Genomic DNA, 20,792 nt, shown 5'->3' on the forward strand with positions numbered 1-20,792 from the left:
TGTTTCTTGCTCTTTTCCACTTGAGATTAAAGTTGAATCCATTGTTGGCAGACGGATGGGTATCAGCCCATGAGTATTTACTCAGCCTGAACTATCTGACTTGCAAGCAGCAGAGCCTTGAGAGCTCTGCTCGTTTCCAGTGAGCTCCTCTCAGCTTGAGAGGGAACACCAAAAATATGAGAGATCTCCCTCCACCGCGTTTTGTCCTCTCCCTGATCTTAGTGGGCCTCTCTATCCAGCTGACAGCAGCAAACTCAACACTCTGGATCATCAATGTTCTGTTTTCGCCAGTAGGTCCAGAAGATGCAAACGTATTGCAGAAAGAGCTCCCACCTCTGATCATTGGTAAGTATGGCTAATGGGGCAACTACCTATAGTAAGTTCCTTTGAGTTTTTCTCAATGAACTGTATTGATCTTGCTGGCATTTAATGAGTGGTGTGTGTATAGGGACCATACATTCATTCACTTCACCCCAAGACGAGCAAGGCATCTGCACTTTGCTGCCAGTTTACTGACACGTTTGCAAAGCGACAGTCTTTTGTGAGTGTGCAAGAATTTTAAAGGAAGTGTTATTTCCATATTATTCCGCACAGTGCTTGAGAGATTGTAGTAGAGAAACAGAATGCCCCAGTGAGGTATGTGCTATGGGAAAGATCATTGGCATCCAGCTCATCAGTTTAGTTTGGCAGCTCGCCTTTGCATTGATTGCTTCCAGTAATTGTATGGTTTTCATCTGAACTGAAATGTGTAACGGGCTGCTGATCTACCACATTCGCTCTTCAGATCAGCATCAAAATGTGCCAAGTCGTGTGAACAGAACACACGCTACACCTGTTCTACTCACAGCGAATGTCTTCTTAACATCATAGTTTGCTTGGTATTGAAAGTTCCACAGACCACTATAAGGTTCAAAACTGCTCCGGAGAGCTTTCTGCTTCGACCTTCCCTCAATCCAGTTTGCTGTGGCTTCTGCTGAAAACCGAGCTGTAGAGTGATCCCAGCGAATGAGCCAGAGTAATTACCCTGAGCGTGGAAGGTGCAGGTCTCTAGTCCAAGTGCAAGAGAAATGATGTGAGACTGGTAGCCAATACCGAGCCCAGTGCTGCAGCATTCCTTCCACTCCTGTTTAATAAAGCATGTTGTTTACTTCAGGTAATTTATCAGGCTATTGTAGGATCTTGTTACAGTCATCTTAAAGCAATCTCATGCCGTTAATCAGATTGTGAAATGTTCAACCGTGCTACATTGAAAACCGACTGATGGAAAGTTTGAGTTTAGTTCAAACAAGAAGTGGTTTCTGTCATTCCCTGGCATTTAATGTTTGAGGTTAGAAAAGCACGATGAGGCTGAAAGATTGGACAGGATGGAGTATAATTTGTCCCCAGATCCTTTGCTTGACTCTGATGCAGTGTGGGTACGGAACTGATTAACACGAGCTGTTTGGCTTTTGATTTTGGCATGTCATGAGTTAACAGTCTGACTAACTGATGCATTTGTTATGGCTTTCAGCCATCTATTACTCTTTCAGGAGTTTCAGTGGTGTGCTAGAACTGCAAAGATCATGGTCATCTTTGTACAGTACCATGTTTGCCCTAAGCTTGAATACAGTTTCTTTTTTAAAAAAAGGTCGATCAAAGTTCACGCACTGTGGCCCGTGCTGACCCTGCGTAGGCTGCTGTTCCCACTAGTTAAATAAAGTCTTTGATTTGTATAGTAACATTCGTATTTTTTCAGTACATCCCAGCTCACAGCCTGTGAAAGGGTAGTCACTGAAGAGATTACTTAAGAGATTGTGGAGGCTTTAGTGATAATCTTTCAGGAATCACAGTTTGGAATGGTTCCGGAGGTCTGGAAAATCCCTTCTTTAAGAAAGGAGGGAGGCAAAAGACTGGAAATTATAGGCCAGTTAGCCTGATTTCAGTGGCTGCAAAATGTCAGACTAAGGATGAGGCTTCAGAGTAATTGAGGCACACGATAAATTCGGCCAAAGTCAGCACAGATTCCTTTAAGGGGGAATCTTGCCTGACAAATCTGTTGGAATTCTTTGAAGAAATAACAAACAGGATGGAAAGAAGAGTCAGTGGATGTCAGTGGCCCTCCTGTATCTTAGGGCCTAAGGGTCACTACCAGAAAACCTTTGGTCAAATGGCCAGAGACAGCAGGATGATGAAGGCCAGGAGATCTATCCTTCACCAGTTTCCCCTTATCCATACAGTAGGTGACAACCTCAAAACAATTCCAATGGATCTGTGGGGCATGATTTCCCACTCATAAATCCATGTTGATTCCATCCAGTCCAAAAGTCAAAGTTAACCTGTCCAGGAAAGAAATTAACCGATGTTATATACCATTAAAAGCTTGCTCCTTAATATGTTTCTGTATTTTTCCTCTTACCGATGAAGGCTTACTGGACTCTTGTTCCCTGGTTGTTCATAATTTCATAGTTTCTCTTCACACATGGGGGCCATTCACCCCACTGAGCCTATACCAGCCCTCTGAGCTTCCTCATCTGTCCCATGCCCCTTCCTATTTCCCCCTATTCTCTCACACATGTTCTTTAACCCTCTCCCTCTGATCCCCAACCCCACCCTGTCACACCCAACTTTCTTGCAATGATTTACACCAAGGGTAGTTCACAGGCGGGACAGGAATGGGGTGGGGCTGTGACCTTTCATCCTAGACTCACCCACTCAAGGAAACAAGCTCTCCACATCCTCTCTATTTAAGCTTTTTAATATTCGATAGGTTTCAGTGAGATCCCCCCCCCCATTCTTCTAAGCTCTAGCGAGTACAGGCCCAGAGCCACCAAATGCTTCTCATGTGTTAACCCTTTTGTTTCCAGGATTATTCGTTTGAACCTCCCCTCAGTTCTCTCGAATGCCAGCACATCATTTCTTCAATGAGGGGCCCAAAACTGCTCACAATACTCCGTGCGGTCTGACCAATGCCTTACAAAGCCTCAGCAGCACATCCTTGCTCTTATATATTCTAGTACTCTTGAAATTAATGCTAAAGTTGCATTTGCCTTCCCCACCACCGATTCAAGCTGCAAGTTAACCTTTAGGGAATCCTGCATATGGACTCCCAAATCCCTTTGCATCCCAGATTTCTGAATTTTGCCACTGTTTAGAAAGCAGTCTAAATCTTTATTCCTTCTACCAAATTAAACTGCCAGAGGAAGTGGTAGAGGTGGCTACAAGTGCAACATTTAAGACACATTTAGATAAATGCATAAAATGGAAAGGTTTGGAGTATTAGAAACCAATTGTGGGCAGCTGGGTCTGGGGTGCTGTAGTTGGCATGGTCCAGATGGGAGAAAGAGCCTGTTTCTCTGCTGTTTTATGATCCGCTGTCTAACTACTTGGAAATCCCAGTGGCTCGTTGCTCATCAGAACCCTAGTCCCTATACTCCCCACATACTCACTGGGAATGAGTCCCCACACGTCACTTCCATTCCCAGAGGCCCCAGTTCCTGCATGGTCTTTAGACACGACAGCCTTTTTCCCACACTTTCTCTAAATTTACTAGGCCTTGGCTCCCACGCTCCCTTTAAACTTACCGAGTCCACTGGAAAACGTATAATTCTACTGCTTAATGGTTGAGGAAAAAGTGAATAAAATGTGGATTAATATAGCATCCAATTGCCTAGAAATTTACTGGAACCATCAAAGTCCTGAACATGTTGGATTAACGGAGCTTAATTGTAATCAGTTCAAGTGTATTAACAATGGGCAGTAAATGTTGGTCTCAGTGAGAAACACTGCAAGCCAGGGGCAAAAATCTACATCTGGCATCCAGCTTTCAGGAGACCAGGGAAAAAGGATTTGAGGGCTTGCCGTTCCATCACAGAGGCCATCAGATGCCCATTAGAGTGACAGTGAATGAAGATTTTAGCTGAATGATTTTGCACTAACCCTGTGGTCCTGCTGTTTGCCAAGTGCCTGGACACACCGGGAATCATCTGGAGGCAAAGCTGAACAAACCCGACTTGGTCCACTGGCTGTGTATGAAGCGCAGCAGACATTACTTCATGCTGTGGCTCAACCTCAACATGTTCCTGCCCATTGGAATTGACTGCTGGATAGATAACATGAGGTAATGTAAACTTGTCACAGCCTTGCTGACCTTTGATAATCTGGTTTCAGATTGCATGGGCTTGATTTACTGGAAAGCGGTCCTGTTCGAGGGTTTTACTGTGTCCCAACTTCTGTCACCTGAAACAGACCATCACAGTGATGCACCATCAATAACTCCCGGAGACGGGCGGTGAACGATAGGCTTTTGTTAGCAGCAAAAGGGAGCACGGCATCTCGGAGACTGAGGGAGGAGCAGTGCCTCCGATCGCCTTTATACAGGGGTCTGTGGGAGGAGCCACAGGAGCAGTCAGCAGAGGGGTGTGTCCAGACAGGTATACGTAGTTTACCACACACAGATGTTTCAAATATGATTCATACCTGTCAGTGTGATGTCTTTATGAATGGAACATGTCTTTCTAAGTAGCATGCCATTCATTCCATGGATTGTCACCTACAATTCCCACTGGCTTTATTGAAAGGAACACTCATGGATCAATCCTTCAGCTGGAGAGGAAACTCACAGCCATTTCCAATCCCCTTTTCTCTTCTCGTACTCTTAAACTTGTTTTTCTTTGAATGGATGTAAGATAACACAATGTATTGGGGCTAACCTCCACCATCTATCTCTTCAATAGTGACTGAACTTCATTATTCCAGATCAACGTCAGCTGGCATGGAACCATGGAGCTGAATGTTTCTTTTTTCCTTCCCTCATTCTCTCTACCTCTACCCTTCGCTCACTTTCACTCTCTCTCTCTCTTCAGAATAGGCCTTTCCAGTCCGAGCATGGCGCCCAACAATCCCCGACTTAGCCCTAGCCTGATCAATAACCAATCAACCTACCAACCGGTGTGAGGAAACCACCGCGGTCACAGGAGAACATACAATCTCCTTACAGGCAGCGGCGGGAATTGTCCTGCGAAGCATTGTGCTATCGACTTCACTACCATGCTGCCCTACCTGCTCAGTATTTCTAGGACTCTGCCTTTTTTTTTCAGATTTCCAACATTAATTTGTTTTTCATGTTTGCTTCAAGATTCTGATTAAAGGATGACACAGTACAACTCCTTCCCTTTTTTCCACAGCTAGCACAGCCATTGTGTCAGCGTACCAGAGGCCTAGGCTCGAGCCCAACCTCAGTTTCTGACAGTGTGGAGTTGATATGTTCTCCCTATGACTGCATATGTTTTCTTGGGGTGCTCCAGTTTCCTCTCACACACTAAAGACTTGTGAGTCTGGAGATTAACTGGCCATTGTAAATTGCCACTTAAGTTCAACTGAGTGGCAGAATCTGGAGAGAGTATGTGAGACTGTGGATTTAGCGTGAATGGGTGGTTGATAACCAGTGTCATCTTTGTGGGTTTAAGGGCCTGTTTCCAAGTCGTATCTCCCAATGACTATGACTCTTTGATCATGCCTCACCTTTCCCCAACATCTCTCTCTAACTCTCTTCTCCCCAGATTGTACAAGAATCAAAGTTGTTCCAGAGCCTTTATCACGCCAGTTGCTGGTATCCTGGGCCGGGAACTGTTCCCACCTTTCCTCCCGCTTGAGGGTGATTGTGTTTGGCTTCCGATTTTCCCCACAGTGCCAAAGTTGAGACGGGACTTCATCAGAAAGGAAATCAAACGGGAACCAGCTGATGCAAACCAGGCCCCTGGTAAAGGGAGGTCAAGGAATCAAGAACAGACCAGGGACCTTTGTTACTGCCTGGAACAGAAACATTGAAAAAGCTTTAGATGCAAAGAGCTACGTTCTTTCTTTGCAGTCTGAACCAGTGCTTGCAGCTTGGGAATCTTTTGTAGAAAGCAACAGCTTTCATTCTTATTGATGAAAAGCAAAACTGCATATGCTTGAAATCAGAAAAAGACATGGAGCTTGCTAGGAACGTGCGACAAGTCAGGCAGCTCAGGAGGAGAAAGAAGCAGAAAGTTGATGCTAGCACTATACAGGCAGTCCCCGGGTGACGTACGAGTTCCGTTCCTGAGTCCGTCTTTAAGTCGGATTTGTACGTAAGTCAGAACAAGTACATCCGGTATTATTTAGCGTCAGTTAGTCAAACGTTTGCATTCGTATATAGTATATATTTTACCTTTCTATGCATATAAAACACTTAAGAAATGTATGTATTTCAATAATTAAACCTCTGCGTTGCTTAGTAATAATTGTTGCTTTCATCGGGGCAGGGCCTTTCACATGCTCCATTATTCTCACTTTATCCGTTATCCTTTAAAATTGTTCCGATCATTGACCAACTGTAGCCTAACGCTTTTCCAATGACTGATGGCATTTCACCTCTTTCCAAACGCTTTATTATTTCCACTTTATTTTCAATCGCGATCGCTTCCCATCAATGGAACAGAAACACTGTGGTAGGTCCTGAGGTCCACTGGGTCCTAAACTCCACCGCACTGAGACAGGTTAAATGGGACAAGTGGGGGCTGTGCTGGGTTTGGGTATTTGATCCTCCACAATACTCTGCATGGGAATTTAAACTGGAGGTGGCAGTTTTTTTTACGAGGTCGAGTTGCGAGCTCGACATCAACCCGGCATGGAGGGTACGGGAGTCACTGGATCGACATCAACCCGGCACGGGAGCGGACTGTCACTGGATCGAACTCAGGAACCTCTGTTCTCGAGCCCGGCACTGACCACACGACACCACCAGCCGACCAGAGCAGGGGATGGGTGGGGTCAGGATGAATCTTACTAAGAAAAATTTAAGCCAAATACAAAGTTAAACACTCAACACAGTGTCAACGGCAATGACTTAAAATGGCGGACGGCGTCGTGATCTGACTTTAAATGGCGGACAGCATTCTCCTTCCTCTGTTCCTAAGTAGGAGTTGTCCATAAGTCGGACGTTCATAACTCGGGGACTACCTGTATTACATTTGAGTGGCAATTTAAAGTTCCACTCCTGTGTTAGCCCTGTATTGACAAATATCAAAGATCATAGCTAGTTTCCAATTTGTTTTAATCTGTTAATATTTTAACTTTACTGGCATTTGACACAATTGCATCTTTTTTCAGACGTGTCTATAACAGGACAACAGGCAGATCTTCCAATGCACCTGGGGTAGAGACCCGAGTTCCTGGTTTTGGGAAGACCTGTTCAGTGGAATATCTGGATTCACTGAAGCTAACAGGTTTGGATGCCATCCGCAGTCGTTTTCTTTTGTAATTGGCTCCCCGCAACATCGACTTCTCTGTGTCCTGTAGAATGCTGTAGTAAAATGGATCCATGGCAAGGAATAAAAGCGCATGGACTTTTCTGATGCCTCATAAAACTTAGCAAGCAGTGTAGTACTTCTTAAAATCAGTCACTGTGGTGCAGAAACTTACAACTAACTATCTGCACACAACAAAATATCTATTTGAGACCAGGTAACATCCTGTCATATAATGGTTGTGCTTTCATTGTCCAGACCAGGGTAGTTCCCCTAGTGTCAGATTTATAGTTCCTTCACTGGGTTTAGCATTTATATCCCTGAGCAAAAATCCATACTCTATGCTACCATCCCCGTCACTTCCGTATCAGCAGCTCCTGGGATCTCATCTGCTACTACAGCGTCCCACCATCCTTGTACATTATTTGTACATCATTTCAATGTTCAAAGTAAATATATATCACCATATACAACCCTGAGATTCATTTTCTTGTGGGCATTCATAGTAGATACAAAGAAATACCATAGAATGAAAAGGTGCTCAAAGACGGACAAACAACCATGTGCAAATACAAATAAATAAATAAACAGATAGATAGATAGATAGATAGATAGATAGATAGATAGATAGATAGATAGATAAGCAAGCAATAAATATTGAGAACATGAGATGAAGAGTCCTTGAAAGTGAGTCCATAAGTTGTGGCAACAGTTCAGTGTTGGGTTGAGTTAAGTTGTCCCCTCTTGTTCAAGAACCTGATGGTTGAACTGTTCCTGAACCTGGTGATGTGAGTCCTAAAGCTCCTCTACCTCCTTCCTGATAGCAGCAGTGAGAAGGGAACATGGCCCAGATGGCGGGGTCCTTGATGATGGATTGCTCCGTATGGATGTGCTCATTGGTGGGGAGGGCCGTACCTGTGGTGGACAGAGCTGGATCCACTACTTTTTCTAGGATCTCCATTCAAGGGCAATGGTTTTCCATACCAGACCCTGATGCAAACCATCAGTATACTATCCACCACGCATCTACAGAAGGCGGTCAAAGTTTTAGATGACATGCCAAATCTTCACAAACTTCAAAGAAAGTAGAGGCTCTGTCATACTTTCTTTGTAATGGTGCTTACGCGCTGGACCCAGAGCAGATCATCTGAAATGACAAAACCAAGGAATTTAAAGTTGCTGACTCTCTCCACCTCAGATCCCCTGATGCAGACAGGCTCTTGGACTTCTGGTTTCCTCCTCTGCAGTCAATAATCGGCTCCTTAGTCTAGACTGAGAGGTTGTTGTTATGCCAACACTCCGCCAGATTTTCAGTCTTCCTCCTGTATGCTGGTTCGTCACCACCTTTGATTCTGCCAAATGCAGCCACGATATGAGCAAACTTAAATAAGGTATTGGAACTGATAATGAGCAAACTTAAATAAGGTATTGGAGCTGATAATGAGCAAACTTAAATAAGGTATTGGAATTGATAATGAGCAAACTTAAATAAGGTATTGGAGCCACGATATGAGCAAACTTAAATAAGGTATTGGAGCCACGATATGAGCAAACTTAAATAAGGCATTGGAGCTGATATGAGCAAACTTAAATAAGGTATTGGAGCTGATATGAGCAAACTTAAATAAGGTATTGGAGCTGATATGAGCAAACTTAAATAAGGTATTGGAGCTGATATGAGCAAACTTAAATAAGGTATTGGAGCTGATGTGAGCAAACTTAAATAAGGTATTGGAGCTGATATGAGCAAACTTAAATAAGGTATTGGAGCTGATATGAGCAAACTTAAATAAGGTATTGGAACTGATATGAGCAAACTTAAATAAGGTATTGGAGCTGATATGAGCAAATTTAAATAAGGTATTGGAGCTGATATGAGCAAACTTAAATAAGGTATTGGAGCCACGATATGAGCAAACTTAAATAAGGTATTGGAGCTGATATGAGCAAACTTAAATAAGATATTAGAGCTGATATGAGCAAACTTAAATAAGGTATTGGAACTGATAATGAGCAAACTTAAATAAGGTATTGGAGCCACGATATGAGCAAACTTAAATTAGGTATTGGAGCTGATATGAGCAAACTTAAATAAGGTATTGGAACTGATAATGAGCAAACTTAAATAAGGTATTGGAGCCACGATATGAGCAAACTTAAATAAGGTATTGGAGCTGATATGAGCAAACTTAAATAAGGTATTGGAGCTGATATGAGCAAACTTAAATAAGGTATTGGAGCCACGATATGAGCAAACTTAAATAAGGTATTGGAGCTGATATGAGCAAACTTAAATAAGGTATTGGAGCTGATATGAGCAAATTTAAATAAGGTATTGGAGCTGATATGAGCAAACTTAAATAAGGTATTGGAGCTGATATGAGCAAACTTAAATAAGGTATTGGAGCCACGATATGAGCAAACTTAAATAAGGTATTGGAGCCACGATATGAGCAAACTTAAATAAGGTATTGGAGCTGATATGAGCAAACTTAAATAAGGCATTAGAGCTGATATGAGCAAACTTAAATAAGGTATTGGAGCTGATATAAGCAAACTTAAATAAGGTATTGAAGCTGATATGAGCAAACTTAAATAAGGTATTGGAGCTGATATGAGCAAACTTAAATAAGGTATTGGAGCTGATATGAGCAAACTTAAATAAGGTATTGGAGCTGATATGAGCAAATTTAAATAAGGTATTGGAGCTGATATGAGCAAACTTAAATAAGGTATTGGAGCCACGATATGAGCAAACTTAAATAAGGTATTGGAGCCACGATATGAGCAAACTTAAATAAGGTATTGGAGCTGATATGAGCAAACTTAAATAAGATATTGGAGCCACAATATGAGCAAACTTAAATAAGGTATTGGAGCTGATATGAGCAAACTTAAATAAGGCATTGGAGCCACAATATGAGCAAACTTAAATAAGTGATTGGAGCTGATATGAGCAAACTTAAATAAGATATTGGAGATGATATGAGCAAACTTAAATAAGGTATTGGAGCTGATATGAGCAAACTTAAATAAGGCATTGGAGCTGATATGAGCAAACTTAAATAAGGTATTGGAACTGATATGAGCAAACTTAAATAAGGTATTGGAGCTGATATGAGCAAACTTAAATAAGGTATTGGAGCTGATATGAGCAAACTTAAATAAGGTATTGGAATTGATATGAGCAAACTTAAATAAGGTATTGGAGCTGATATGAGCAAATTTAAATAAGGTATTGGAGCTGATATGAGCAAACTTAAATAAGGTATTGGAGCCACGATATGAGCAAACTTAAATAAGGTATTGGAGCTGATATGAGCAAACTTAAATAAGATATTAGAGCTGATATGAGCAAACTTAAATAAGGTATTGGAACTGATAATGAGCAAACTTAAATAAGGTATTGGAGCCACGATATGAGCAAACTTAAATTAGGTATTGGAGCTGATATGAGCAAACTTAAATAAGGTATTGGAACTGATAATGAGCAAACTTAAATAAGGTATTGGAGCCACGATATGAGCAAACTTAAATAAGGTATTGGAGCTGATATGAGCAAACTTAAATAAGGTATTGGAGCTGATATGAGCAAACTTAAATAAGGTATTGGAGCCACGATATGAGCAAACTTAAATAAGGTATTGGAGCTGATATGAGCAAACTTAAATAAGGTATTGGAGCTGATATGAGCAAATTTAAATAAGGTATTGGAGCTGATATGAGCAAACTTAAATAAGGTATTGGAGCTGATATGAGCAAACTTAAATAAGGTATTGGAGCTGATATGAGCAAACTTAAATAAGATATTGGAGCTGATATGAGCAAACTTAAATAAGGTATTGGAGCTGATATGAGCAAACTTAAATAAGGTATTGGAGCTGATATGAGCAAACTTAAATAAGGTATTGGAGCTGATATGAGCAAACTTAAATAAGGTATTGGAGCTGATGTGAGCAAACTTAAATAAGGTATTGGAGCTGATATGAGCAAACTTAAATAAGGTATTGGAGCTGATATGAGCAAACTTAAATAAGGTATTGGAACTGATATGAGCAAACTTAAATAAGGTATTGGAGCTGATATGAGCAAATTTAAATAAGGTATTGGAGCTGATATGAGCAAACTTAAATAAGGTATTGGAGCCACGATATGAGCAAACTTAAATAAGGTATTGGAGCTGATATGAGCAAACTTAAATAAGATATTAGAGCTGATATGAGCAAACTTAAATAAGGTATTGGAACTGATAATGAGCAAACTTAAATAAGGTATTGGAGCCACGATATGAGCAAACTTAAATTAGGTATTGGAGCTGATATGAGCAAACTTAAATAAGGTATTGGAACTGATAATGAGCAAACTTAAATAAGGTATTGGAGCCACGATATGAGCAAACTTAAATAAGGTATTGGAGCTGATATGAGCAAACTTAAATAAGGTATTGGAGCTGATATGAGCAAACTTAAATAAGGTATTGGAGCCACGATATGAGCAAACTTAAATAAGGTATTGGAGCTGATATGAGCAAACTTAAATAAGGTATTGGAGCTGATATGAGCAAATTTAAATAAGGTATTGGAGCTGATATGAGCAAACTTAAATAAGGTATTGGAGCTGATATGAGCAAACTTAAATAAGGTATTGGAGCTGATATGAGCAAACTTAAATAAGATATTGGAGCTGATATGAGCAAACTTAAATAAGGTATTGGAGCTGATGTGAGCAAACTTAAATAAGGTATTGGAGCTGATATGAGCAAACTTAAATAAGGTATTGGAGCTGATATGAGCAAACTTAAATAAGGTATTGGAGCTGATGTGAGCAAACTTAAATAAGGTATTGGAGCTGATAATGAGCAAACTTAAATAAGGTATTGGAGCTGATATGAGCAAACTTAAATAAGGTATTGGAGCTGATATGAGCAAATTTAAATAAGGTATTGGAGCTGATATGAGCAAACTTAAATAAGGCATTGGAGCTGATATGAGCAAACTTAAATAAGGTATTGGAGCTGATATGAGCAAACTTAAATAAGGTATTGGAGCTGATATGAGCAAATTTAAATAAGGTATTGGAGCTGATATGAGCAAACTTAAATAAGGTATTGGAGCTGATATGAGCAAACTTAAATAAGGTATTGGAGCTGATGTGAGCAAACTTAAATAAGGTATTGGAGCTGATATGAGCAAACTTAAATAAGGTATTGGAGCTGATATGAGCAAACTTAAATAAGGTATTGGAGCCACGATATGAGCAAACTTAAATAAGGTATTGGAGCTGATATGAGCAAACTTAAATAAGGCATTGGAGCTGATATGAGCAAACTTAAATAAGGTATTGGAGCTGATATGAGCAAACTTAAATAAGGTATTGGAGCTGATATGAGCAAACTTAAATAAGGTATTGGAGCTGATATGAGCAAATTTTTATAAGGTATTGGAGCTGATATGAGCAAACTTAAATAAGGTATTGGAGCTGATATGAGCAAACTTAAATAAGGTATTGGAGCTGATATGAGCAAACTTAAATAAGGTATTGGAGCCACGATATGAGCAAACTTAAATAAGGTATTGGAGCTGATATGAGCAAACTTAAATAAGGTATTGGAGCTGATATGAGCAAATTTTTATAAGGTATAGGAGCTGATATGAGCAAACTTAAATAAGGTATTGGAGCTGATATGAGCAAACTTAAATAAGGTATTGGAGCTGATATGAGCAAATTTTTATAAGGAATTGGAGCTGATATGAGCAAACTTAAATAAGGTATTGGAGCTGATATGAGCAAACTTAAATAAGATATTGGAGCTGATATGAGCAAACTTAAATAAGGTATTGGAGCTGATATAAGCAAACTTAAATAAGGTATTGGAGCTGATATAAGCAAACTTAAATAAGGTATTGAAGCTGATATGAGCAAACTTAAATAAGGTATTGGAGCTGATATGAGCAAACTTAAATAAGGTATTGGAGCTGATATGAGCAAACTTAAATAAGGTATTGGAGCTGATATGAGCAAATTTAAATAAGGTATTGGAGCTGATATGAGCAAACTTAAATAAGGTATTGGAGCCACGATATGAGCAAACTTAAATAAGGTATTGGAGCCACGATATGAGCAAACTTAAATAAGGTATTGGAGCTGATATGAGCAAACTTAAATAAGATATTGGAGCCACAATATGAGCAAACTTAAATAAGGTATTGGAGCTGATATGAGCAAACTTAAATAAGGCATTGGAGCCACAATATGAGCAAACTTAAATAAGTGATTGGAGCTGATATGAGCAAACTTAAATAAGATATTGGAGATGATATGAGCAAACTTAAATAAGGTATTGGAGCTGATATGAGCAAACTTAAATAAGGCATTGGAGCTGATATGAGCAAACTTAAATAAGGTATTGGAACTGATATGAGCAAACTTAAATAAGGTATTGGAGCTGATATGAGCAAACTTAAATAAGGTATTGGAGCTGATATGAGCAAACTTAAATAAGGTATTGGAATTGATATGAGCAAACTTAAATAAGGTATTGGAGCTGATATGAGCAAACTTAAATAAGGTATTGGAGCCACGATATGAGCAAACTTAAATAAGGTATTGGAGCTGATATGAGCAAACTTAAATAAGATATTAGAGCTGATATGAGCAAACTTAAATAAGGTATTGGAACTGATAATGAGCAAACTTAAATAAGGTATTGGAGCCACGATATGAGCAAACTTAAATTAGGTATTGGAGCTGATATGAGCAAACTTAAATAAGGTATTGGAACTGATAATGAGCAAACTTAAATAAGGTATTGGAGCCACGATATGAGCAAACTTAAATAAGGTATTGGAGCTGATATGAGCAAACTTAAATAAGGTATTGGAGCTGATATGAGCAAACTTAAATAAGGTATTGGAGCCACGATATGAGCAAACTTAAATAAGGTATTGGAGCTGATATGAGCAAACTTAAATAAGGTATTGGAGCTGATATGAGCAAATTTAAATAAGGTATTGGAGCTGATATGAGCAAACTTAAATAAGGTATTGGAGCTGATATGAGCAAACTTAAATAAGGTATTGGAGCTGATATGAGCAAACTTAAATAAGATATTGGAGCTGATATGAGCAAACTTAAATAAGGTATTGGAGCTGATATGAGCAAACTTAAATAAGGTATTGGAGCTGATATGAGCAAACTTAAATAAGGTATTGGAGCTGATATGAGCAAACTTAAATAAGGTATTGGAGCTGATGTGAGCAAACTTAAATAAGGTATTGGAGCTGATATGAGCAAACTTAAATAAGGTATTGGAGCTGATATGAGCAAACTTAAATAAGGTATTGGAACTGATATGAGCAAACTTAAATAAGGTATTGGAGCTGATATGAGCAAATTTAAATAAGGTATTGGAGCTGATATGAGCAAACTTAAATAAGGTATTGGAGCCACGATATGAGCAAACTTAAATAAGGTATTGGAGCTGATATGAGCAAACTTAAATAAGATATTAGAGCTGATATGAGCAAACTTAAATAAGGTATTGGAACTGATAATGAGCAAACTTAAATAAGGTATTGGAGCCACGATATGAGCAAACTTAAATTAGGTATTGGAGCTGATATGAGCAAACTTAAATAAGGTATTGGAACTGATAATGAGCAAACTTAAATAAGGTATTGGAGCCACGATATGAGCAAACTTAAATAAGGTATTGGAGCTGATATGAGCAAACTTAAATAAGGTATTGGAGCTGATATGAGCAAACTTAAATAAGGTATTGGAGCCACGATATGAGCAAACTTAAATAAGGTATTGGAGCTGATATGAGCAAACTTAAATAAGGTATTGGAGCTGATATGAGCAAATTTAAATAAGGTATTGGAGCTGATATGAGCAAACTTAAATAAGGTATTGGAGCTGATATGAGCAAACTTAAATAAGGTATTGGAGCTGATATGAGCAAACTTAAATAAGATATTGGAGCTGATATGAGCAAACTTAAATAAGGTATTGGAGCTGATGTGAGCAAACTTAAATAAGGTATTGGAGCTGATATGAGCAAACTTAAATAAGGTATTGGAGCTGATATGAGCAAACTTAAATAAGGTATTGGAGCTGATGTGAGCAAACTTAAATAAGGTATTGGAGCTGATAATGAGCAAACTTAAATAAGGTATTGGAGCTGATATGAGCAAACTTAAATAAGGTATTGGAGCTGATATGAGCAAATTTAAATAAGGTATTGGAGCTGATATGAGCAAACTTAAATAAGGCATTGGAGCTGATATGAGCAAACTTAAATAAGGTATTGGAGCTGATATGAGCAAACTTAAATAAGGTATTGGAGCTGATATGAGCAAATTTAAATAAGGTATTGGAGCTGATATGAGCAAACTTAAATAAGGTATTGGAGCTGATAATGAGCAAACTTAAATAAGGTATTGGAGCTGATATGAGCAAATTTAAATAAGGTATTGGAGCTGATATGAGCAAACTTAAATAAGGTATTGGAGCCACGATATGAGCAAACTTAAATAAGGTATTGGAGCTGATATGAGCAAACTTAAATAAGGTATTGGAGCTGATAATGAGCAAACTTAAATAAGGTATTGGAGCTGATATGAGCAAATTTAAATAAGGTATTGGAGCTGATATGAGCAAATTTAAATAAGGTATTGGAGCTGATATGAGCAAACTTAAATAAGGTATTGGAGCTGATATGAGCAAACTTAAATAAGGTATTGGAGCTGATATGAGCAAACTTAAATAAGGTATTGGAGCTGATGTGAGCAAACTTAAATAAGGTATTGGAGCTGATATGAGCAAACTTAAATAAGGTATTGGAGCTGATATGAGCAAACTTAAATAAGGTATTGGAGCCACGATATGAGCAAACTTAAATAAGGTATTGGAGCTGATATGAGCAAACTTAAATAAGGCATTGGAGCTGATATGAGCAAACTTAAATAAGGTATTGGAGCTGATATGAGCAAACTTAAATAAGGTATTGGAGCTGATATGAGCAAACTTAAATAAGGTATTGGAGCTGATATGAGCAAATTTTTATAAGGTATTGGAGCTGATATGAGCAAACTTAAATAAGGTATTGGAGCTGATATGAGCAAACTTAAATAAGGTATTGGAGCTGATATGAGCAAACTTAAATAAGGTATTGGAGCCACGATATGAGCAAACTTAAATAAGGTATTGGAGCTGATATGAGCAAACTTAAATAAGGTATTGGAGCTGATATGAGCAAATTTTTATAAGGTATAGGAGCTGATATGAGCAAACTTAAATAAGGTATTGGAGCTGATATGAGCAAACTTAAATAAGGTATTGGAGCTGATATGAGCAAATTTTTATAAGGAATTGGAGCTGATATGAGCAAACTTAAATAAGGTATTGGAGCTGATATGAGCAAACTTAAATAAGATATTGGAGCTGATATGAGCAAACTTAAATAAGGTATTGGAGCTGATATAAGCAAACTTAAATAAGGTATTGGAGCTGATATGAGCAAACTTAAATAAGGTATTGGAGCTGATATAAGCCAACTTAAATAAGGTGTTGGAGCTGATATGAGCAAACTTAAATAAGGTATTGGAGCTGATATGAGCAAACTTAAATAAGTTGTTGGAGCTGATATGAGCAAACTTAAATAAGGTATTGGAGCTGATATGAGCAAACTTAAATAAGGTATTGGAGCTGATATGAGCAAACTTAAATAAGGTATTGGAGCTGATATGAGCAAACTTAAATAAGGTATTGGAGCTGATATGAGCAAACTTAAATAAGGTCTTGGAGCTGATATGAGCAAACTTAAATAAGGTATTGGAGCCACGATATAATCAAACTTAAATAAGGTATTGGAGCTGATATGAGCAAACTTAAATAAGATATTGGAGCTGATATGAGCAAACTTAAATAAGGTGTTGGAGCTGATATGAGCAAACTTAAATAAGGTATTGGAGCTGATATGAGCAAACTTAAATAAGGTATTGGAGCTGATATGAGGAAATTTAAATAAGGTATTGGAGCTGATATGAGCAAACTTAAATAAGGTATTGGAGCTGATATGAGGAAATTTAAATAAGGTATTGGAGCTGATATGAGCAAACTTAAATAAGGTATTGGAGCTGATATGAGCAAACTTAAATAAGGTATTGGAGCTGATATGAGCAAACTTAAATAAGGTATTGGAGCTGATATGAGCAAACTTAAATAAGGTATTGGAGCTGATATGAGCAAACTTAAATAAGGTATTGGAGCCACAATATGAGCAAACTTAAATAAGGTATTGGAGCTGATATGAGCAAACTTAAATAAGGTATTGGAGCTGATATGAGCAAACTTAAATATGGTATTGGAGCTGATGTGAGCAAACTTAAATAAGGTATTGGAGCTGATATGAGCAAACTTAAATAAGGTATTGGAGCTGATATGAGCAAACTTAAATAAGGTATTGGAGCTGATATGAGCAAACTTAAATAAGGTATTGGAGCTGATATGAGCAAACTTAAATAAGGTATTGGAGCTGATGTGAGCAAACTTAAATAAGGCATTAGAGCTGATATGAGCAAACTTAAATAAGGTATAGGAGCTGATATGAGCAAACTTAAATAAGGTATTGGAGCTGATATGAGCAAACTTAAATAAGGTATTGGAGCTGATATGAGCAAACTTAAATAAGGTATTGGAGCTGATATGAGCAAACTTAAATAAGGTCTTGGAGCTGATATGAGCAAACTTAAATAAGGTATTGGAGCCACGATATAATCAAACTTAAATAAGGTATTGGAGCTGATATGAGCAAACTTAAATAAGATATTGGAGCTGATATGAGCAAACTTAAATAAGGTGTTGGAGCTGATATGAGCAAACTTAAATAAGGTATTGGAGCTGATATGAGCAAACTTAAATAAGGTATTGGAGCTGATATGAGGAAATTTAAATAAGGTATTGGAGCTGATATGAGCAAACTTAAATAAGGTATTGGAGCTGATATGAGGAAATTTAAATAAGGTATTGGAGCTGATATGAGCAAACTTAAATAAGGTATTGGAGCTGATATGAGGAAATTTAAATAAGGTATTGGAGCTGATATGAGCAAACTTAAATAAGGTATTGGAGCTGATATGAGCAAACTTAAATAAGGTATTGGAGCTGATATGAGCAAACTTAAATAAGGTATTGGAGCTGATATGAGCAAACTTAAATAAGGTATTGGAGCTGATATGAGCAAACTTAAATAAGGTATTGGAGCCACAATATGAGCAAACTTAAATAAGGTATTGGAGCTGATATGAGCAAACTTAAATAAGGTATTGGAGCTGATATGAGCAAACTTAAATAAGGTATTGGAGCTGATGTGAGCAAACTTAAATAAGGTATTGGAGCTGATATGAGCAAACTTAAATAAGGTATTGGAGCTGATATGAGCAAACTTAAATAAGGTATTGGAGCTGATATGAGCAAACTTAAATAAGTTGTTGGAGCTGATATGAGCAAACTTAAATAAGGTATTGGAGCTGATATGAGCAAACTTAAATAAGGTATTGGAGCTGATATGAGCAAACTTAAATAAGGTATTGGAGCTGATATGAGCAAACTTAAATAAGGTATTGGAGCTGATGTGAGCAAACTTAAATAAGGCATTAGAGCTGATATGAGCAAACTTAAATAAGGTATAGGAGCTGATATGAGCAAACTTAAATAAGGTATTGGAGCTGATATGAGCAAACTTAAATAAGGTATTGGAGCTGATATGAGCAAACTTAAATAAGGTATTGGAGCTGATATGAGCAAACTTAAATAAGGTATTGGAGCTGATATGAGCAAACTTAAATAAGGTATAGGAGCCACAATATGAGCAAACTTAAATAAGGTATTGGAGCTGATATGAGCAAACTTAAATAAGGTATTGGAGCTGATATGAGCAAACTTAAATAAGGTATTGGAGCTGATATGAGCAAACTTAAATAAGGTATTGGAGCTGATATGAGCAAACTTAAATAAGGTATTGGAGCTGATATGAGCAAACTTAAATAAGTTGTTGGAGCTGATATGAGCAAACTTAAATAAGGTATTGGAGCTGATATGAGCAAACTTAAATAAGGTATTGGAGCTGATATGAGCAAACTTAAATAAGGTATTGGAGCTGATATGAGCAAACTTAAATAAGGTATTGGAGCTGATATGAGCAAACTTAAATAAGGTATTGGAGCTGATATGAGCAAACTTAAATAAGGTATTGGAGCTGATATGAGCAAACTTAAGTAAGGTATTGGAGCTGATATGAGCAAACTTAAATAAGGTATTGGAGCTGATATGAGCAAACTTAAATAAGGCATTAGAGCTGATATGAGCAAACTTAAATAAGGTATTGGAGCTGATATGAGCAAACTTAAATAAGGTATTGGAGCTGATATGAGCAAACTTAAATAAGGTATTGGAGCTGATATGAGCAAACTTAAATAAGGTATTGGAGCTGATATGAGCAAACTTAAATAAGGTATTGGAGCTGATATGAGCAAACTTAAATAAGGTATTGGAGCCACAATATGAGCAAACTTAAATAAGGTATTGGAGCTGATATGAGCAAACTTAAATAAGGTATTGGAGCTGATATGAGCAAACTTAAATAAGGTATTGGAGCTGATGTGAGCAAACTTAAATAAGGTATTGGAGCTGATATGAGCAAACTTAAATAAGGTATTGGAGCTGATATGAGCAAACTTAAATAAGGTATTGGAGCTGATATGAGCAAACTTAAATAAGTTGTTGGAGCTGATATGAGCAAACTTAAATAAGGTATTGGAGCTGATATGAGCAAACTTAAATAAGGTATTGGAGCTGATATGAGCAAACTTAAATAAGGTATTGGAGCTGATATGAGCAAATTTAAATAAGGTATTGGAGCTGATATGAGCAAACTTAAATAAGGAATTGGAGCTGATATGAGCAAACTTAAATAAGGTATTGGAGCTGATGTGAGCAAACTTAAATAAGGTATTGGAGCTGATATGAGCAAACTTAAATAAGGTATTGGAGCTGATATGAGCAAACTTAAATAAGGTATTGGAGCTGATGTGAGCAAACCTAAATAAGGTATTGGAGCTGATAATGAGCAACCTTAAATAAGGTATTGGAGCTGATATGAGCAAACTTAAATAAGGTATTGGAGCTGATATGAGCAAATTTAAATAAGGTATTGGAGCTGATATGAGCAAACTTAAATAAGGTATTGGAGCTGATATGAGCAAACTTAAATAAGGTATTGGAGCTGATATGAGCAAACTTAAATAAGGTATTGGAGCTGATATGAGCAAATTTAAATAAGGTATTGGAGCTGATATGAGCAAACTTAAATAAGGTATTGGAGCTGATAATGAGCAAACTTAAATAAGGTATTGGAGCTGACATGAGCAAATTTAAATAAGGTATTGGAGCTGATATGAGCAAACCTAAATAAGGTATTGGAGCCATGATATGAGCAAACTTAAATAAGGTATTGGAGCTGATATGAGCAAACTTAAATAAGGT

At 37.9% G+C, this 20,792-nt stretch overlaps 1 protein-coding gene across 2 annotated transcripts in view; it reads left to right on the forward strand.

Moving 5' to 3' along the window:
- Positions 1-95: 95 nt before the first annotated feature.
- The window catches only part of LOC140740560 (lysosomal phospholipase A and acyltransferase-like), a 365,712-nt gene continuing 345,015 nt past the window's right edge, over positions 96-20,792 (forward strand). For both annotated transcript variants that reach the window (XM_073069819.1, XM_073069820.1), the window contains exons 1-3: positions 96-345; positions 3,940-4,096; positions 7,111-7,226. In XM_073069819.1, the coding sequence (XP_072925920.1) occupies positions 177-345; positions 3,940-4,096; positions 7,111-7,226 (442 nt within the window). In that variant the 5' untranslated portion in view covers positions 96-176. The remainder of the gene's footprint in view (positions 346-3,939; positions 4,097-7,110; positions 7,227-20,792) is intronic.

The sequence above is a fragment of the Hemitrygon akajei genome, chromosome 17, assembly GCF_048418815.1.
Source record: "Hemitrygon akajei chromosome 17, sHemAka1.3, whole genome shotgun sequence".
NCBI lineage: Eukaryota > Metazoa > Chordata > Chondrichthyes > Myliobatiformes > Dasyatidae > Hemitrygon > Hemitrygon akajei.